This window comes from Amblyomma maculatum, chromosome 1 (assembly GCF_055883805.1).
Source record: "Amblyomma maculatum isolate TAMU_Amacu chromosome 1, ASM5588380v1, whole genome shotgun sequence".
Taxonomy (NCBI): Eukaryota; Metazoa; Arthropoda; class Arachnida; order Ixodida; family Ixodidae; genus Amblyomma; species Amblyomma maculatum.
Window position 1 is genome coordinate 349,220,020 of NC_139344.1, and position 14,495 is coordinate 349,234,514.

Consider the following 14,495-nt stretch of genomic DNA (forward strand, 5'->3'; position numbering starts at 1 on the left):
TTAGCATCCCCTCTTAAAGTAAGTCTGCTAGTGTAGGTACAAGCATTGAAGCTGCGTAAGGCCTCAGGATTTAAAAGCATCAGTTCTCTTAACTGAACTTTTTATTGCTGAATCTGTCTATAGCACAGGTTGTCTACACGTAAGTGTTGCGATACAGATTATTTATAAATTTTTAAAGAAAAATAATGAAGTCACGACAACAATTAAGAGGAGAATCTTATAGACAGGGCCCAGTATCGATGGTTCTTTTGTTCTTGTTTACATTCTGGTTTTCTTCAGAAAACGTCATGCTGTTCATTGTTGCTCATTGTTGATGTTGCTGCAGTGTTGGTCCCAGTATAGCTGTATGAGTTTCCTTCTTATTCACATGTCTGCACATAAGTAGAGGCTGAGTAACTACTTCCATATGACAAATTTACTTAATTTTGGAGGATTCCGTTAAACATTGGACCAATTTTAGGCTATGCGGGAGCTTTGGTGACTGACAATGGCAGAATATGTTACATACGGACTGTCGGAGCAGCTGTGTCTTGCTGGGAACAGGCAGTAATATATGTTTTTATAAGCCCTGATCTCTGCATATCATGTGACTGAGAAATGAGTCAATGGCTGCCTATATGACGCTGTCCAATGGACATGCTTCATTGTCATGCTAAGTAAATTGATATGACCAAGCTGCTGAGGAGAATGTGCAAAATGGACGTTTTATTTTTTTGTTTTTTAATCTGAATAAATTGTGGGTGAATGTATACATTTTGTTTGTTTGAAACTGCATTGCAGTAACAACCAAATTAAAATGTTTTTGTTGATGATAACACTGATTTTAGAAGTTGAGAAGAAATCTTGCCATGTTGGGTTGTGTTTCAGATACCTTCCCATCTGGCAAAAAAGCATGCATGGGCTGATATTTATCTTCATTTCTGAGAAAATTATTCCAGACCTGTTTTGAATATTCCACATATTGACTGATTTATAATACTTGTGTTTGAAAGCATATTCTTAGGTTTGCATATGATCCATCTTACTGGGCATCAAGAGGCAGCACTGTGGGGCATACTTAGCTAAAGCGTCATTAAAAATTTGTCTTGGCTGGCAATATTTTCAATTATTTGACTGCTTAATTTAGTGTCAGCAACAACTGGGATTGCCGCTATGCTTGTGATTAGCATAGGACAATGCTCAGTGATGTGAGTTCCTTTGCAGCAGCAGAAATTTGGGCGAGTTGGCACAGAATCATTTTGCTCACAACGCACATAGATGGGATGAAATTCTAAGGTAGTGCATTATTAACTGAGGTTTATTGAAGAAATGAAACAAATATATAGGTACAGAGAGAAAAAATAAGCAACTGTGAAATGAGCTCAGCATTTTCACGTCTAACTATTAGCTACCTCTCTTCATATGTTGCTTTGGGCTAGTGGCTACGGTGTTGTACAGCTGATCCAGAGATTCCAGGTTCGTGCCTTGCTTGGCAGCTACATTTAAATAGAGACAAAATCAGTATTGCTGATGTACTGACAACTAGATATACATTAAAGAATCCCATGCATTTGAAAATAATCCCAAGTCCTTTGCTGTGGCATGTCTTTTAGCATTTTCACTGGCTTTGACACGTAGAAATTAATTACTGTTACTATCAGTATGGCCCATACTTCATCATTGTACACAGTATTTTGCATATTGGTTCTGATATTCCTTTTTCTTTCTCATTGCTTTATAATCCTTGAAGCAACTACTTCGAGAGCAGCTGTTCAATCCAAACCTGGAATGTGATGATGAGCAGTTATGGCTTCCGTCTCAGCTGATGCGAGCCCTCTCATCTTTGGCTTCTCACTCTGAAGAGGTGCAAGTTGAAGGGTTGAAGGTGAGCAGAGCTGTGCATGTTGTAGTGTCATGCCACACACCTTTAATAAAAGGTAGCTGGGCATGGAAACGTGTACTGCTATGAACGACACTCACTTCTTGAGCCCTAGGTATGTCCTGTTTGCAAGGAGGCAATAATAACTAAATGGTCCTGGCTGGGTTTTCCAAGGTTCTTGACTGTTTGCATTGATATTTTCATCCTGATTTTGCAATATTATGTTTTTAGCTCTCTGCCAGTTGTGGTGACAATGTGTTTGTACCCTTTGTACCCGTAATGATTTTTTGCAGGCCACTTTGTTTGTTTTCAGACCTTGTTATATGCCACATAATGCAGTGATGGGTTGCAAGTATCAATTCAATGAGAAAAATTTTCTTCCTCATCCATCTAAGGTGTGGGACCTCCATGGAAGTTGTGCAAGAGCTCTCATAATGATTAGAAGCAGAACCATTGGGCTGTATGTTTTTGACAAATGCTGTACCTTACAGGTTGCGGTGTGAAATCGCATTTTGTTGATGTGGACAAGAGTCCTAAGGAATTGTTGTTCAGATTAACGTTCTGAATAATCAAAGCCATGGTATGTGCCTTTACCGAATTGGCTCTTAATGTGGAGTTGGGTGCTTGCAAATTCACATGTTTTTACTTCTTAGTTTTCATTCCAAGGGTAGGCACTTGGTAGACGAATGGCTTTGGAAACCTGCCTTAAGCCTGCAGCACGGAACAGTTTAATTTTTTATTGGTCCCTTTTATATGGTGAAAACTTTGTCCCACGGTGTTGCCATAAGCCTGATAGCACGGAACATTGCCAAGTCACTAACCCACATTAATTCTTTTTAAAGCACCCCAAGTAGTTCAATTATCTGCTAGAAAAGGTTCTAGGTGAACATTTCGAGAAAATTGCACGTTGCATTATGCTTATTGTTTTCTGGTGTGTCTGTTTGATACTGTAACGTGCAATTTTCTCTAAAATGTCTGCTGGTGAGTGCTGGCACTCTATAATATTTAGCATCAGGGTTTATGCAGACATTTAAGAATGCAGTTGAAAGCTCATCTTTACTTTCACTTTACCGTGTAATGGTGCACCATTTTTTCTTATTGAGTGAAGCAATATAAATAATAGAAGTAGTAGTAGCAGAGATAGTAGTAGTGGTAGTAGTAAGGAACTTTATAGCATCCATTAGGTCAGTGACCTTTTGTATCATGGCTAGTTGGTCCTCTGGTTAAAAAGTCTAGAGGAAGACATATCTAAGGACAGGTGATGAGTGAAGATTGTATGTCACCGGGACAGAAAAAAGGCAGTGCATAAAATTTGCATAAAGAGAAGGACAGTTGAGTCTTGTTGACGGTGGTAAAGGAAACAACACGCTGAGCACGTGAGGACAGCGCTTCGAATTTTGTGAAATATCCAGGTTTGGGGAAAAGTGAGGGAGGGGCACTGGAAGACGAGTAAAATGTTGTCAGAGTTATCTGCAGTGCTGTTTCATGGTACATTTGAGGGCATATGTTTCATCACTTGTTGGTAGCTACCTGAAGAAATAATGCCAAATGGAGTTTCTCAACATTGTTAACAAGTCCTGATTGACCGCAGAAACATAGCATTGCTAGATGTTGAAAAATAAAATTCATCTCCTTTAAATTTGCGAGACTGGCAAAATAAGCAAGGCAATTTGCAAGTGAATATTCTTTTTCATGTTTTTCTTATATTGTGTCTGTAGTCCCTTTACTTGGTTTTGAGACGCTGTGATGAACCTGAAAAAAAAGAAAATGTTCTTTGAGTTTTTTTCGATGCGTTTGTTTACTAAGAACTTATTTTTATGCAAAAGTTGCATCAGTTCCTCTCATATGAGATTACATCAGCGCAAATATCCGATGATTATCTATTACAATTCGCCATCTATGCTTCATCATATGAATCAGACTGTTGACGGTCCCACAGGTGATCCTCCAGTGTTGCTGCCTCCAAAACTGGTGCCTGTCACAGAATGCAGTCTGCTGCATCGTCTCCCTGTGCATGGACATCTATGCCCGTGGCTCTGCGGGCACAAAGTCCGCGGCTGTGGCTTCAGCCAGCCAAAGCGTGCAGGGCTACGTCTCCTTCCTCTTCGAGTCAGCCGCGGAAGATGTGGCAGATGAAGAGGAGAGGGTAAGAGACTGCTGAAGAGGGCTGGCTAAAGTTCTGACTGAATACAAAATGACTCAAGCAAGAGTTGCTTGCAAAAGACACTGCATTACTTAATTGTACAGCTTTTCGGGGCTAAATAATTTAAAGTAATATGAAGTGCATGCAGTTATTTTTTTAAGCAGGTGATAAATGTAGCTATATCATGCTGTAAAGAGTGTGTATAGTCTTGGTCAATAACCTTCAGGCCTTGCTATGTGTATGCTAGTTATCAAGTGAGCCAATTGTATCAGCCCTGTACTTAGAACCTAATCGAAAGGAGGGAAATCTTACCTTTCAAGACCTTGTGGTCTTCAGAGGTGCTATGGATGCTTGGCTGTACAGTTTACAAACAAATCATTTAGCCTGGAGACTTTCGGCCTAGGCAGCACGTCATCTAGATTCGTGCTATATGTTACAGCAAGGAATATTCAAAGTTTCGAAAGTTTTTGGAGATGGAAAAAAAGCTTTTGTTTATTTAACAAATGAATTTTAAATCAAGTGCAGTGATAGCACACGATGCTGTTGCAAACAATCAAGTGTGTTAAATGCAAGAAAGCAATCTTCAAAAGTATTAAGAACTGTGGTAAGCACAATAAATGATAAAGTCAAGGTATGAATTCAGACTAACCATCTCAGCAGCCTAAAATGAGGTAGACGTACCTGTTGCATGTATTGCTCCCATTTCACGTTTTCATAAAAATGGCTTTGTCCTTTGTATTTGTATCTAGTTAGCTGATAGCTGAGAATAGTTTGTTACTACCAGGGATTTCAGGGGTTACAGAGAGCCTAATCAGGCACTTCTATATTTTTTATTTATTTTTCGAATATTTATTACAGGTTTAGCATTTTAGTAATGCTGTGCAACATTTAGTGAAATGAAGTTGCTGATGCTATACTTAGTGAAAGCATCAAAGCTTTTTTTGTTTTCCTTTTGCTTTTGCTTCACGATGAAATCCTTGAATTGTATTCTCGCGCTTCTAAGAAAAGCTACTCTGCTTAGAAATAAAAATCAGAATTTTGTTCTTTTTAGTATTGAACTGGCATAAAATATTTGAAAGATTTCGATTTCTACCTGCAGTATTGCCCATGCTCTTGTTTTCATCACACTAACAATCTGCTGCTCTAACATGGCTTTTTTTCTGCAACCCCCACTAATGCCGCACCCAAACAGAAAAGTGTGGACGAAGGATGTGATCCTTATAATGAAGGTTTGTGTTGCTATTGTTTTTTCCAAGTCTGTCTTCTTCACCACTACCCAGCTTCCTGGCTTCTAATCCCTTCTCCTTGGCACATGCACTTGGATCACAAGAGTTCAGACTCGGTTAATTTGTACTCGTGGTTCATTTAAATAAATTTCAGTCAGAGAAAGAATGCTAGCAGACGACGGACAAGGATGAGGAGGACACACTTGTCCGTCGTCTGCTAGCATTCTTTCTCTGACAATGATTAACCAACTCGTCCAGCAACATACCTTGCTCAAATTTCATTGTTTAGCCTGACTCTTCAATGCCCCCTCGTAGTGCTTAATTTTTGATGTAGTTTTGTTTAACTTGTAGTTATGTGCTACATTCTTGGCTTTTGTTATATCTGATCTTTAAATGTATCACAGTTTGAACAAAAATCAGGAGCTCTAAAGGTCTGAATAATTGTGAGGCAATATTTTCTATTGCACATTTAATTTTTTTTTACTCATTATGTGAGCATGCATACTTCTGGCATTTGAAACTCTTTCTTGCATGTCCATGTCGTTTGCTCCGATCTGTGTGAGAACTTGCATGCAGGATTAGAAAAAAAAAAAAGAAAAAGCTGCTTCTTTTTTTTTTCTCCATGGCTTATTTTGTTCAAATGTAAACCCTCATTTACTCTTCCAAAGTAATCCTGCACTTACTCTGTTCTAATGAATAACTTGTTCTTTCAGACAGGACAAAATAACACCATAACTTCAGTCTCCTTGGTGGATTTACTGTTTAAGCTATTCATTATTTTGTTTTTGGTGAGAGGTGTTATTCAGAGTCGGGCAGTATAATGACTACATGCCTTCATTTGAATTGCGTTACAATGAGTCCGAATTATCTGCATAAAATAGCTGATAGGTTGTATAGGCTGCTCTTTAAAAGCGAGTAAGCTCTGAATCTCTTCTACAAAAGGAATGCCTTTCATACGTTCATTTTTAGGTTTTATTACTGTGCTCTTAAAAAGTGGAGTTTTATGGCCTCCTGGTTATAATAATTGGGAAGGTTCGTGCATATTTTGCTTTGGAATGTTTTTTTTTTGTCAGCATTTATGTTGTCTCAAAACAAAGGAAAAAACAGCGGGTTGCATATTTTACTCTTAGAGGACAATTCCAGATCAAGAAGCTGGAGGTTCGTTAGTTAAACTAGATTAGTTACACACTGAGAGCATCTTGGAGCAAATTCATTTGCCTATAGAGTCCAGTTTATTTCAGCACATTAGTTGGATACCATTAAACAACCAATATCATAAATATGAGTGTGTAGATCCATGCTTCAGGTAGATTTTTTCTTGCCCTTAAGCACATGAAATCCACTTATTCACAGGCTCTGCCTCATTCTTGGCTTTTTTTTTTATAGTTAAACAAGCCCAATGTATTTTAGTGGGCTAGAGTAGTTTGCAGAGTGCAGCTTCTTGAAGCAAGGGTATGTTTTGAACCAGGTGCCACCATAGTACAGATTATTAATTCCTCTTTGTACAGGGTTTTTTCTTTTCAACTAAATTCCATTTATTGGGTTTGCTGTTTGCTTCAGCAGCTTGTAAAAGATATTTTTCTTATCTAGCCTTAGGGTGTATTGTTGTTATGTAATCTATTTGCTCCTATTGTGTGGGCGCTTGGGTATGCATGAAGGTCAGCTCATAATTATTCTTATATAAAACTGCTGTTTTATTATATACGTATGATAGTAGAGATTTGCCTCAGTGCTTCAAGTTCTAGGTGTTTAATGGCAATGTTCTGAACTATATTCAAAATAGTGGAGCTAAGAGTGTATCCTGTTTTAATCAAAATGCTGGTATAATATTCCACACTGTAACTTATCTTGTACTCTGCACTCTGGGACACTTGAAAATTGGGTCACACTTGCTAGATAGCTAGAATGTGACCTTTTTAAATGCTCTTTCTCTTTGAACATTTTGAGCTAGCTTAAAGCTTTTATTGTTCTCAAGTATTTTAACAGACCATTTTAGTCAAATATCGTCAAATTTTCGGGTTGCAACTGCACGATCTCTGCTTAATAGAATGCAGTTTATTCTTGTAAAGACATTCTTACCTCATCTGCATTAGCAACTATTATAATGACTTGGGAATAGAAAACTGCAATAAGATAATGTGTGGAGTTTTAATGTGGCATTTACTCTGCGGGCCTTTTATACCTCTTCAGTCTCTACAGCTGCAAAATTTTTGAACTCTTTGCGTGTCAGGGGCTTGTGCATTTATTGTGTCTGCTGGTTTTATTTCTTTTTCCGTCAGGCCACATTTCTCCATTCGATGAAGTGGTCCCTCTGTTTCTATTTCTCTGTGAGAAGTTGAAAGAAGACAAAAGGTAACAGTCCTGTATAGAGTAGCCCTCTTTGTGCGACATATCTTTGTAATAGTATTCATTAAATGTGCATGTTTTCTATTTTAGGAATGGTTCCAGCTCAACAGCTCCGCTCCTCCTACACTGCCTTCAGACAGGTCTCAGCTCGCTGAGAGGTCAAGCTAGAAAAAGTCAGCCTTTCTTGGACTTCGTTTGGTGAGCAGCATTGTTCAGCTTTTCCTGGGCCTAATTTTGCTAGGTCATGGCACAGACTCTCCTCAGTCCCCGTTATATGCGGTGCTTGAAAAAAAGATTGGTTGAGGTGTGGGGTGGAGCATATCTTCTAGCAATTAAGAGTTTTCAGAATAGAGGAGAGTTCGCTAGACACTATTCCAGGAAAAAGAAAATGTGTACACAATCCTGAGTGGAAGGCACACGCTCACTATTTTAGAGAAAGTAACTAATAGGCCCAAACCTGTCTTGTGTGTATTGACTCCAACTTTGTGCGTTCCAAATTAGAAAGCTACTATGTCAGGCATCTCTTCACATCAGTCACGGTCAGTGAGGCTCAGACCTGTGTGCAGGGAGTTATTGAAGCTTGGTATCTACCGTATGTTGCGTTGGGCCACATTGTAAATGGTCTTTCTTTTTTTCGTTTTTTTTTTAGGCAGCAGCTTTGCCCGAGGTTAGTGGGCTGCCTTGGTTCACCCCTGAAGGACAAGAACATCGTGTCAGCACAGCGCTTCGAAAAGGGAGAGATGGGCCGGGGATCGGGGTGCCTCACAACTGCTCCATCCTGTCATGCCGAAGAGGCTAGGCTTGTTTACGGGTGAGGAATATTGGATCAGACTAATTAAGCATGGAATGCCTCTGTTAACACCACCGTGGATGTCATCAGAGCACGGGGGCAGATTTATGGGTCACTCCTTGAGGGGGGAAGTTTTTCCATTTTAACCATCAATCTTCCTTTTCTAAAGTTCTTTTTTCATCAAAAATTGGGGTTCAGCATGATTCTCCTATGCAAAGTCCTTCACTTGAGGAAAATCCACTCCTCCCAGAGCAGGATTGATAAGGAAGGAGTAAGTTTACAATTCATTGGAAGCGTGTGTAATTGTACAGCAAAAGACACTGAAGGTCTGTGAAGGACATCAAAATTTTACTACGTGAAGATCGTGAGTGCTGGCATTGAACCATTCATATCAGGTGCGAGAACTGCATGGGTTTCTTGCTTTAGCCGCAGAAGAGTGCTAGCATGTTGCCATTGACCGGTATTCTTGATGAAATCGAATATAATATAGCTAAATTTCTTTGTGCAACGTGGGATATCCCTGATTGACCCACTACAAGCATTCCAGCCATTTTCTTGTATAATGAATAATGAGCTTGAGATATATGGACTATTTTTGATTTTTCATAATTCACCGTAAGGTTTGGAAATTAGATTGAGATGCTGGAGGTGTGCTTAAAGACCTGGGAATCAGTTGTGCCGTGGTTAGTTGTTGTTAGGGTTGTATACAAGTGGGTAGAAAGAGTCCACAATGTGAGTTCGCTGCTCCCTTGGGCTTCCCAGCATTGCCTTGGAGCTGGTGACTATTGTGGGGGAAGTGGGTGCCCTGAGGCCAGTGCTAGGGTCCCTGTTCCACCGGATGCTATTGTACCCCCTTCCCCAGCACTGCTTCGAGCCACTCAAGTTTGTTAAGCAGGTGAGTTTAGTTACTTACTAACCGTCTTATGTGCATGCCTGTTTTGTTCTTCTTGCACAGGGATAAGCAGCTAGGCACCCATGTCACTTTCATCACCGGTAATTTGTTTTGATAGGGAGAGGGAGAGTCCCCGCTATGTAACTTTAAATTGTGCCTTTTTGGGAGCAGTGATTAAAAGCGCAGAGATGCCACCCTTGTGCCCAATGCACCAAACTGCACTAAACCATAAACTCTGTGCCATTCCGACAAAAATTGGGAAATTTGCGCCAAACTTCTTCAATTTCACCACTGGAATTGTGTGCCATTATTGACAAACTCGGTGGCGTAACACTTTTTGCATCACGCTAACTTTCCAGCATTGTCTGTCAACCTAAGAGATTAGTAAATTGAAAACATCATGCTCCAACGCTCCAGAATGTCGATAAATTGGGGTTGTATTGCTTCAAATTTAATTCCAGATTGAAAATTTGAGTGCTCCAGACTGTTCATAAATCGGCATTCCCCCACTCATAACGGCTCCAAGTTACAAAATTTAGTGCTCCAAAAATTGCTCTAAATGCGTTTGTGACAGTAACATCACTGAAAGTGGATTTATATCCGCTGCACGTTTTGCATAACGGAAGAATGTCGTTCAGTATGAGATCGAGTCCTTTTTGCGATAGTCATTTCATTTTGATAAAAAATAATGCGAAATTAACTGTTTTAAATTTTTAATAAAATCTCATTTGCAGAGACTTGGGTTCTCCCAGCTGTAATTCAAAAACTCCATTTTATACATGCCACACCTTGTTTTGGATGTAGCCCTAACTCAAATGAGAAGCTTTTGTTGCGCTAAGAAAGTGAGGGGGGTGTCAGTTTTAATTTTTGCCTCAGAGTTAAAGTACGTCTAGCACTAGACCATCATTATCAAACTAACTGAACCTTAGTTCTAGGACCGGAACAGCACCTAGCTGACGGCAGATTTTCATTGGCTCATCACTAGGCTTCTTTTCTAAGTCGAAAGCCTTTATAGGCTCTTGAGTGTGGACAGGATTTGTGTGTCCACGGAGGGTTTCACACTGTCATTGTCGAGAAATGAATTGATTCATGAGTAAAAGAATGGTTGTGTGAGGTAGAGGGGGTAAAAAAGTGTCTGCATGCAAAATTTCTTTGATGTAGACTAATTAATTAATTAGAAGAAAAAGGTCATTTCGACATCAAAATAGCCAAGGATGTCGAAATAGCGTGCAGACTTGAAAACAACCACGGACGTCGAAATTGTGCGAGATACGTCAAAATTGGGCAAAAAAACGTGCAGAAACTTTTCAATGCTTTTATGTGGGACCTCGTCCGTCATTGTGTTACAACATCGAAAACAGTCAGTCGAGAGTAAAAGAGGGAAAAAGGTAGTAACAGAGAAAGCTAAGAACAGTAAAAACGAAAAAAAAAGGGAAAAAAATCTAAAAGAAAAAGTACGAAAGGAATAAACAGAAAAAAGAGCAAAAAAAATGCAAATAAGGGAAAGAGTCGCAGGAAAGGCCTTACTGCACTTAAGAGAAATTTAATGCTTCCAGCTAATTTTTAATGGATGTATAAGACCGGGAGTTGATCTTGTTCAACCTGTAACTCCTTTTGTTTTGTTTCTTTATTGACCGTACCTTGCTATTTTTTTATCGTAGCAGATTTTGGTAGCAGGCCGTGGTATGACTGGTTTTCTTAACCAAAGGGGGGGCACATCTGTTGTTTCTTTGTCTTGGTTAGCATTTCTATGTTTTATGTTAACAATTAAATGGCCCTATTTATTTGAACATTGGTCACTTTATACATGCTGCATTGACAGATGCTGAAGAATCCCGAGCAGCTTCTCCAGTTCGCAGGCCCTCCATTGTGGGAAGACACCAAAAACCCCAGGCTGAGCAGCTTGGACTTGCTGAAAATGTAAGCGGTTCTGTTGGTTTTCTCTACTCCCATGTCGCCTGAAGGTTGTAGTGCTCACTGAGAAATAAATCCGTTTATGTATTACATGTACCAAGCACATGCGAAAAGTGACATTAACTGACCTCAGGTTTTAAAGCCATTTATGTGGTGCTCTACAAATGGGCGATGCCATTTGCAGTTCGATGAACTCTGCCAATACTCATTCACCTACAGAGTGCTTAGTCTCATCCTTTATGGTTATGTAATACAGTGCACTGTCTTTTCAGAAACAGCATCCAAACCTATTGCTAGTGTAAGGTGGGAGTTTATTTCTATTTCTACAAGGCTTGAGAACTTAAGAAGGCGTAACAGCAGTCGCCGATCAGTGACACCAGCCAGGCACGCAAGCAGGCAAAGACCACACGGCTCGAGCGCAAGCCTGTCTTCTTCTTTACACTAGTAATTTACTTTTGTTGTGTTGTGTTGGGTTTTATGGTGCATAAGCAATGTTCTCACTGTAGTAAGGCTATGTTAGTTGATACCTTAGATGGACACTGCATTATGTGCTAATGTGTGGCTTTCTGTGACATTCGCAACATGCCAAGCAGGAATCAAAATTTTTTTTTTTCCACTTTTGTGATGTTGTCCTTATCATGGCATTAGTAAAGATACGACGGGCTTCCCAGCAGTGGATCCGTCCGAGATAAATGACACTGGGTGGAGCAGCTTCTTAATGAACCGAAGAACTTTATACAGACTATATACAAGAGGTGATACAAGAGTCAAGCCGGACTAGCTTCCAAGGGAGCAACAATCAGAGACCAACGGCAACTGGCCGCGCCGGCCGTGCAGACCGCTAAAGCAGAGCGACAAGGGACTCCGCATCCCCGCAGTTGAGCTGGCGCCTCTTGCCCCAGCTCCAAAGCAACCACTACTCCCAGCGCTCGCCAGCGCGAGCGTCCTATCTTGGGGAGTAGCTCCGGCCAAAGACACCCGGGCGCAGTCCCGCGCTCCTGAGATCAGCCGGGAGCATGCCCCTTTCCACAAGTAAAAAAAAATAAAAACACATTTACTACAAACTGACTCCTCTGCAACCTTCGCAAAGTGCACCAGATGCACGCTACACATCGCAGTGCAGCGCGACAAAAGCCTGACCCCCCTTCGCGGGTTTTATGGCCTCCGGTCGCTCCCACTCGTGCGACGGCACAGCGGGAGACCGCGCTAATGAGGTCCGAGAAGAGGCAAAAGGGACGCTTCTCCCATCTCCAATAGCAAAGGAAAAATAAACTCAGAGGGGGGTCCGAAGGAATTGCTCGCATTTTAGAGCTAATGCTCTCCTTCTAGGAACTAGAACGCGACACACAGTTCAACACTAGGCCACCCAGCTGAGAAATTCTCCCAAAACACAAGTACAGATATACATCAACACATACACGAGGGTCTGGCATAGAAACTTACACAGACAACCCAACAACCACTGAGGCCGAACAGAGCACGGGCCTTACAGCATTTAAATACAACAAGATAAAGATAAATAGACCTGGCTCTCATACGCATGCAGAAGCAGTTCCTGCGAATGTTTTTGGGCTGGAATGCTGGTCCCTTTGTAAAGTGCTATGAACAAGACCATACGTGATGACCCATAACATGCAGTGGTTCGAATAAAATCAGTGATCAACGTGCTGAGAAAAGGATTAAAAAATTACAGGACTGCGTTTAAGTCTGCTTAAACAATGGAGTGGCAAAAGCCACTTTACAGGATTATTTTTATTAATTGAATCGTCATTGTCATAGCTACTATCATCATCATTATCATGATCAACTAAATGCACCATTGCTGCCATTGCTGCTATCATCGTTATCATTATATCGTCATTGTCATCACTACAGCAAAACCTCGTTGATATGTTTATTAAAAAAAATAGTTAAAAAAAATTTAAAACTATTATCCAGGAAAAACGTATGATCCAGACTGCCTGATTTTGAAAAATTTAACTTTAGAATGAGCTGAAGTCATTTAGAGTTGACACTTTCACTTTTAGATTAGCTTTTCTTGACATTCAGTTTGTATTTGATTTGTCCTAAGTGCAGAGGAGATCTTGCTGCTGTTTCTTATGTCTAGATCTTATGCATGACCAAGCTGGGACATCAAACTGAAGTGAGCTCTAGAGCATTGAATTCTATTGACTCATGCGGGCGACTATAAGGGAGTTACTTAAAACCTGTAGGTCATGAAAGATTCTGTGTTTCATGTCGTGGTAACCTGACCATGTTCATGGTTCAACTGCTTTGTTATCGGGAGACTGGAGTCTCAAAGTTCTTAGTCAGAAGTACCATCTTAGCCATCTTAGACCTATAGGTGTGTTGAGCATGTATTGCATCATCACAGACAACTTGGATATGTTGTCTGTCTTTTCCATCTCTCTCACGCAGAGTTGTGGATGGGCTCGGAGAGTGCTGTCATAGCAATGACCCCAATGTCTGCTACATCAGTGTCGAGTGTGTGGTGGCATTGCTGTCGAGTCTGGAGACCCTGGTCTCGGGCTCCAAAATTTCGGACAAAATGGCAGAGCGCTTGAACTCGGTTTTCCCTACGCTGCAGAGCGCAGACTACGTGGGTGAGTTTGACTGCTTTAAAAGAACTTGGGAGACAAAGTATTATGTCCAGATTGGTCATCATGTGCACTGTACGTCATTTCTGAAATGTAATTTTATGCTGTTTAGGCTCTAAACGTTAAATTTTATGCATTCTAAGTTTTTTGCATTTTGTGGTTGTCAGTCTGGGACAGGCCAGGCCTTTTAAGTAAGGGTGTGTAGGCATTGAAATCTTTTCATATGTGTCACATATGAATAGAAGACTTCAGCTGTCAAAATGCGCTTACACTGTAAATGCTAGAAGTGAATGGATGGTCTCAGCCGTCGAGCATGTACTGATCAGGCTAGGGCCAAAAGTGAAAAAGCTCACCTGTGAAATTTCGCGTAGAGTTCGAAACCTGTTGTCGCCCGAATATGATTGGTCCACGTGACAAAAAACAAGAGAATGCAGTGAGGACACTTTTGTGCTGTCTTCTTTTTTTTTTTTTTTTTTTTTTTTGCCAGTTTAAACTCTATCATCTGATAATTTGCCCAGATATTGTGATTTTGCCTCGGTCGAGTTGATGGATGTTAGCATGGTATTCGATGCCACCTAATGCTTAACAGTTTTCTAATACTAACAGTTACTTGAACATGAGCATGGATCGATTATCAGACTCAACAGAGTCATGTTCCAAATTTTAGATATTTGCACACCCCTGCTGTACTTACACGAGATGTAAACAAAAGCTCTTATAACTGAAAAA

The 14,495-nt window shown here is 40.4% G+C and overlaps 1 protein-coding gene across 2 annotated transcripts in view; it reads left to right on the forward strand.

Annotated features, from left to right (window-relative positions):
* LOC146207727 (brefeldin A-inhibited guanine nucleotide-exchange protein 3) overlaps positions 1 to 14,495 on the forward strand; it is a 102,439-nt gene that overhangs the window by 1,569 nt on the left and 86,375 nt on the right. For both annotated transcript variants that reach the window (XM_084590042.1, XM_084590051.1), the window contains 9 exons: positions 1,730 to 1,864; positions 3,798 to 4,004; positions 5,194 to 5,230; positions 7,507 to 7,579; positions 7,664 to 7,771; positions 8,223 to 8,384; positions 9,126 to 9,258; positions 11,078 to 11,175; positions 13,588 to 13,772. In XM_084590042.1, coding sequence (XP_084446168.1) covers positions 1,730 to 1,864; positions 3,798 to 4,004; positions 5,194 to 5,230; positions 7,507 to 7,579; positions 7,664 to 7,771; positions 8,223 to 8,384; positions 9,126 to 9,258; positions 11,078 to 11,175; positions 13,588 to 13,772 — 1,138 coding nt within the window. The remainder of the gene's footprint in view (positions 1 to 1,729; positions 1,865 to 3,797; positions 4,005 to 5,193; positions 5,231 to 7,506; positions 7,580 to 7,663; positions 7,772 to 8,222; positions 8,385 to 9,125; positions 9,259 to 11,077; positions 11,176 to 13,587; positions 13,773 to 14,495) is intronic.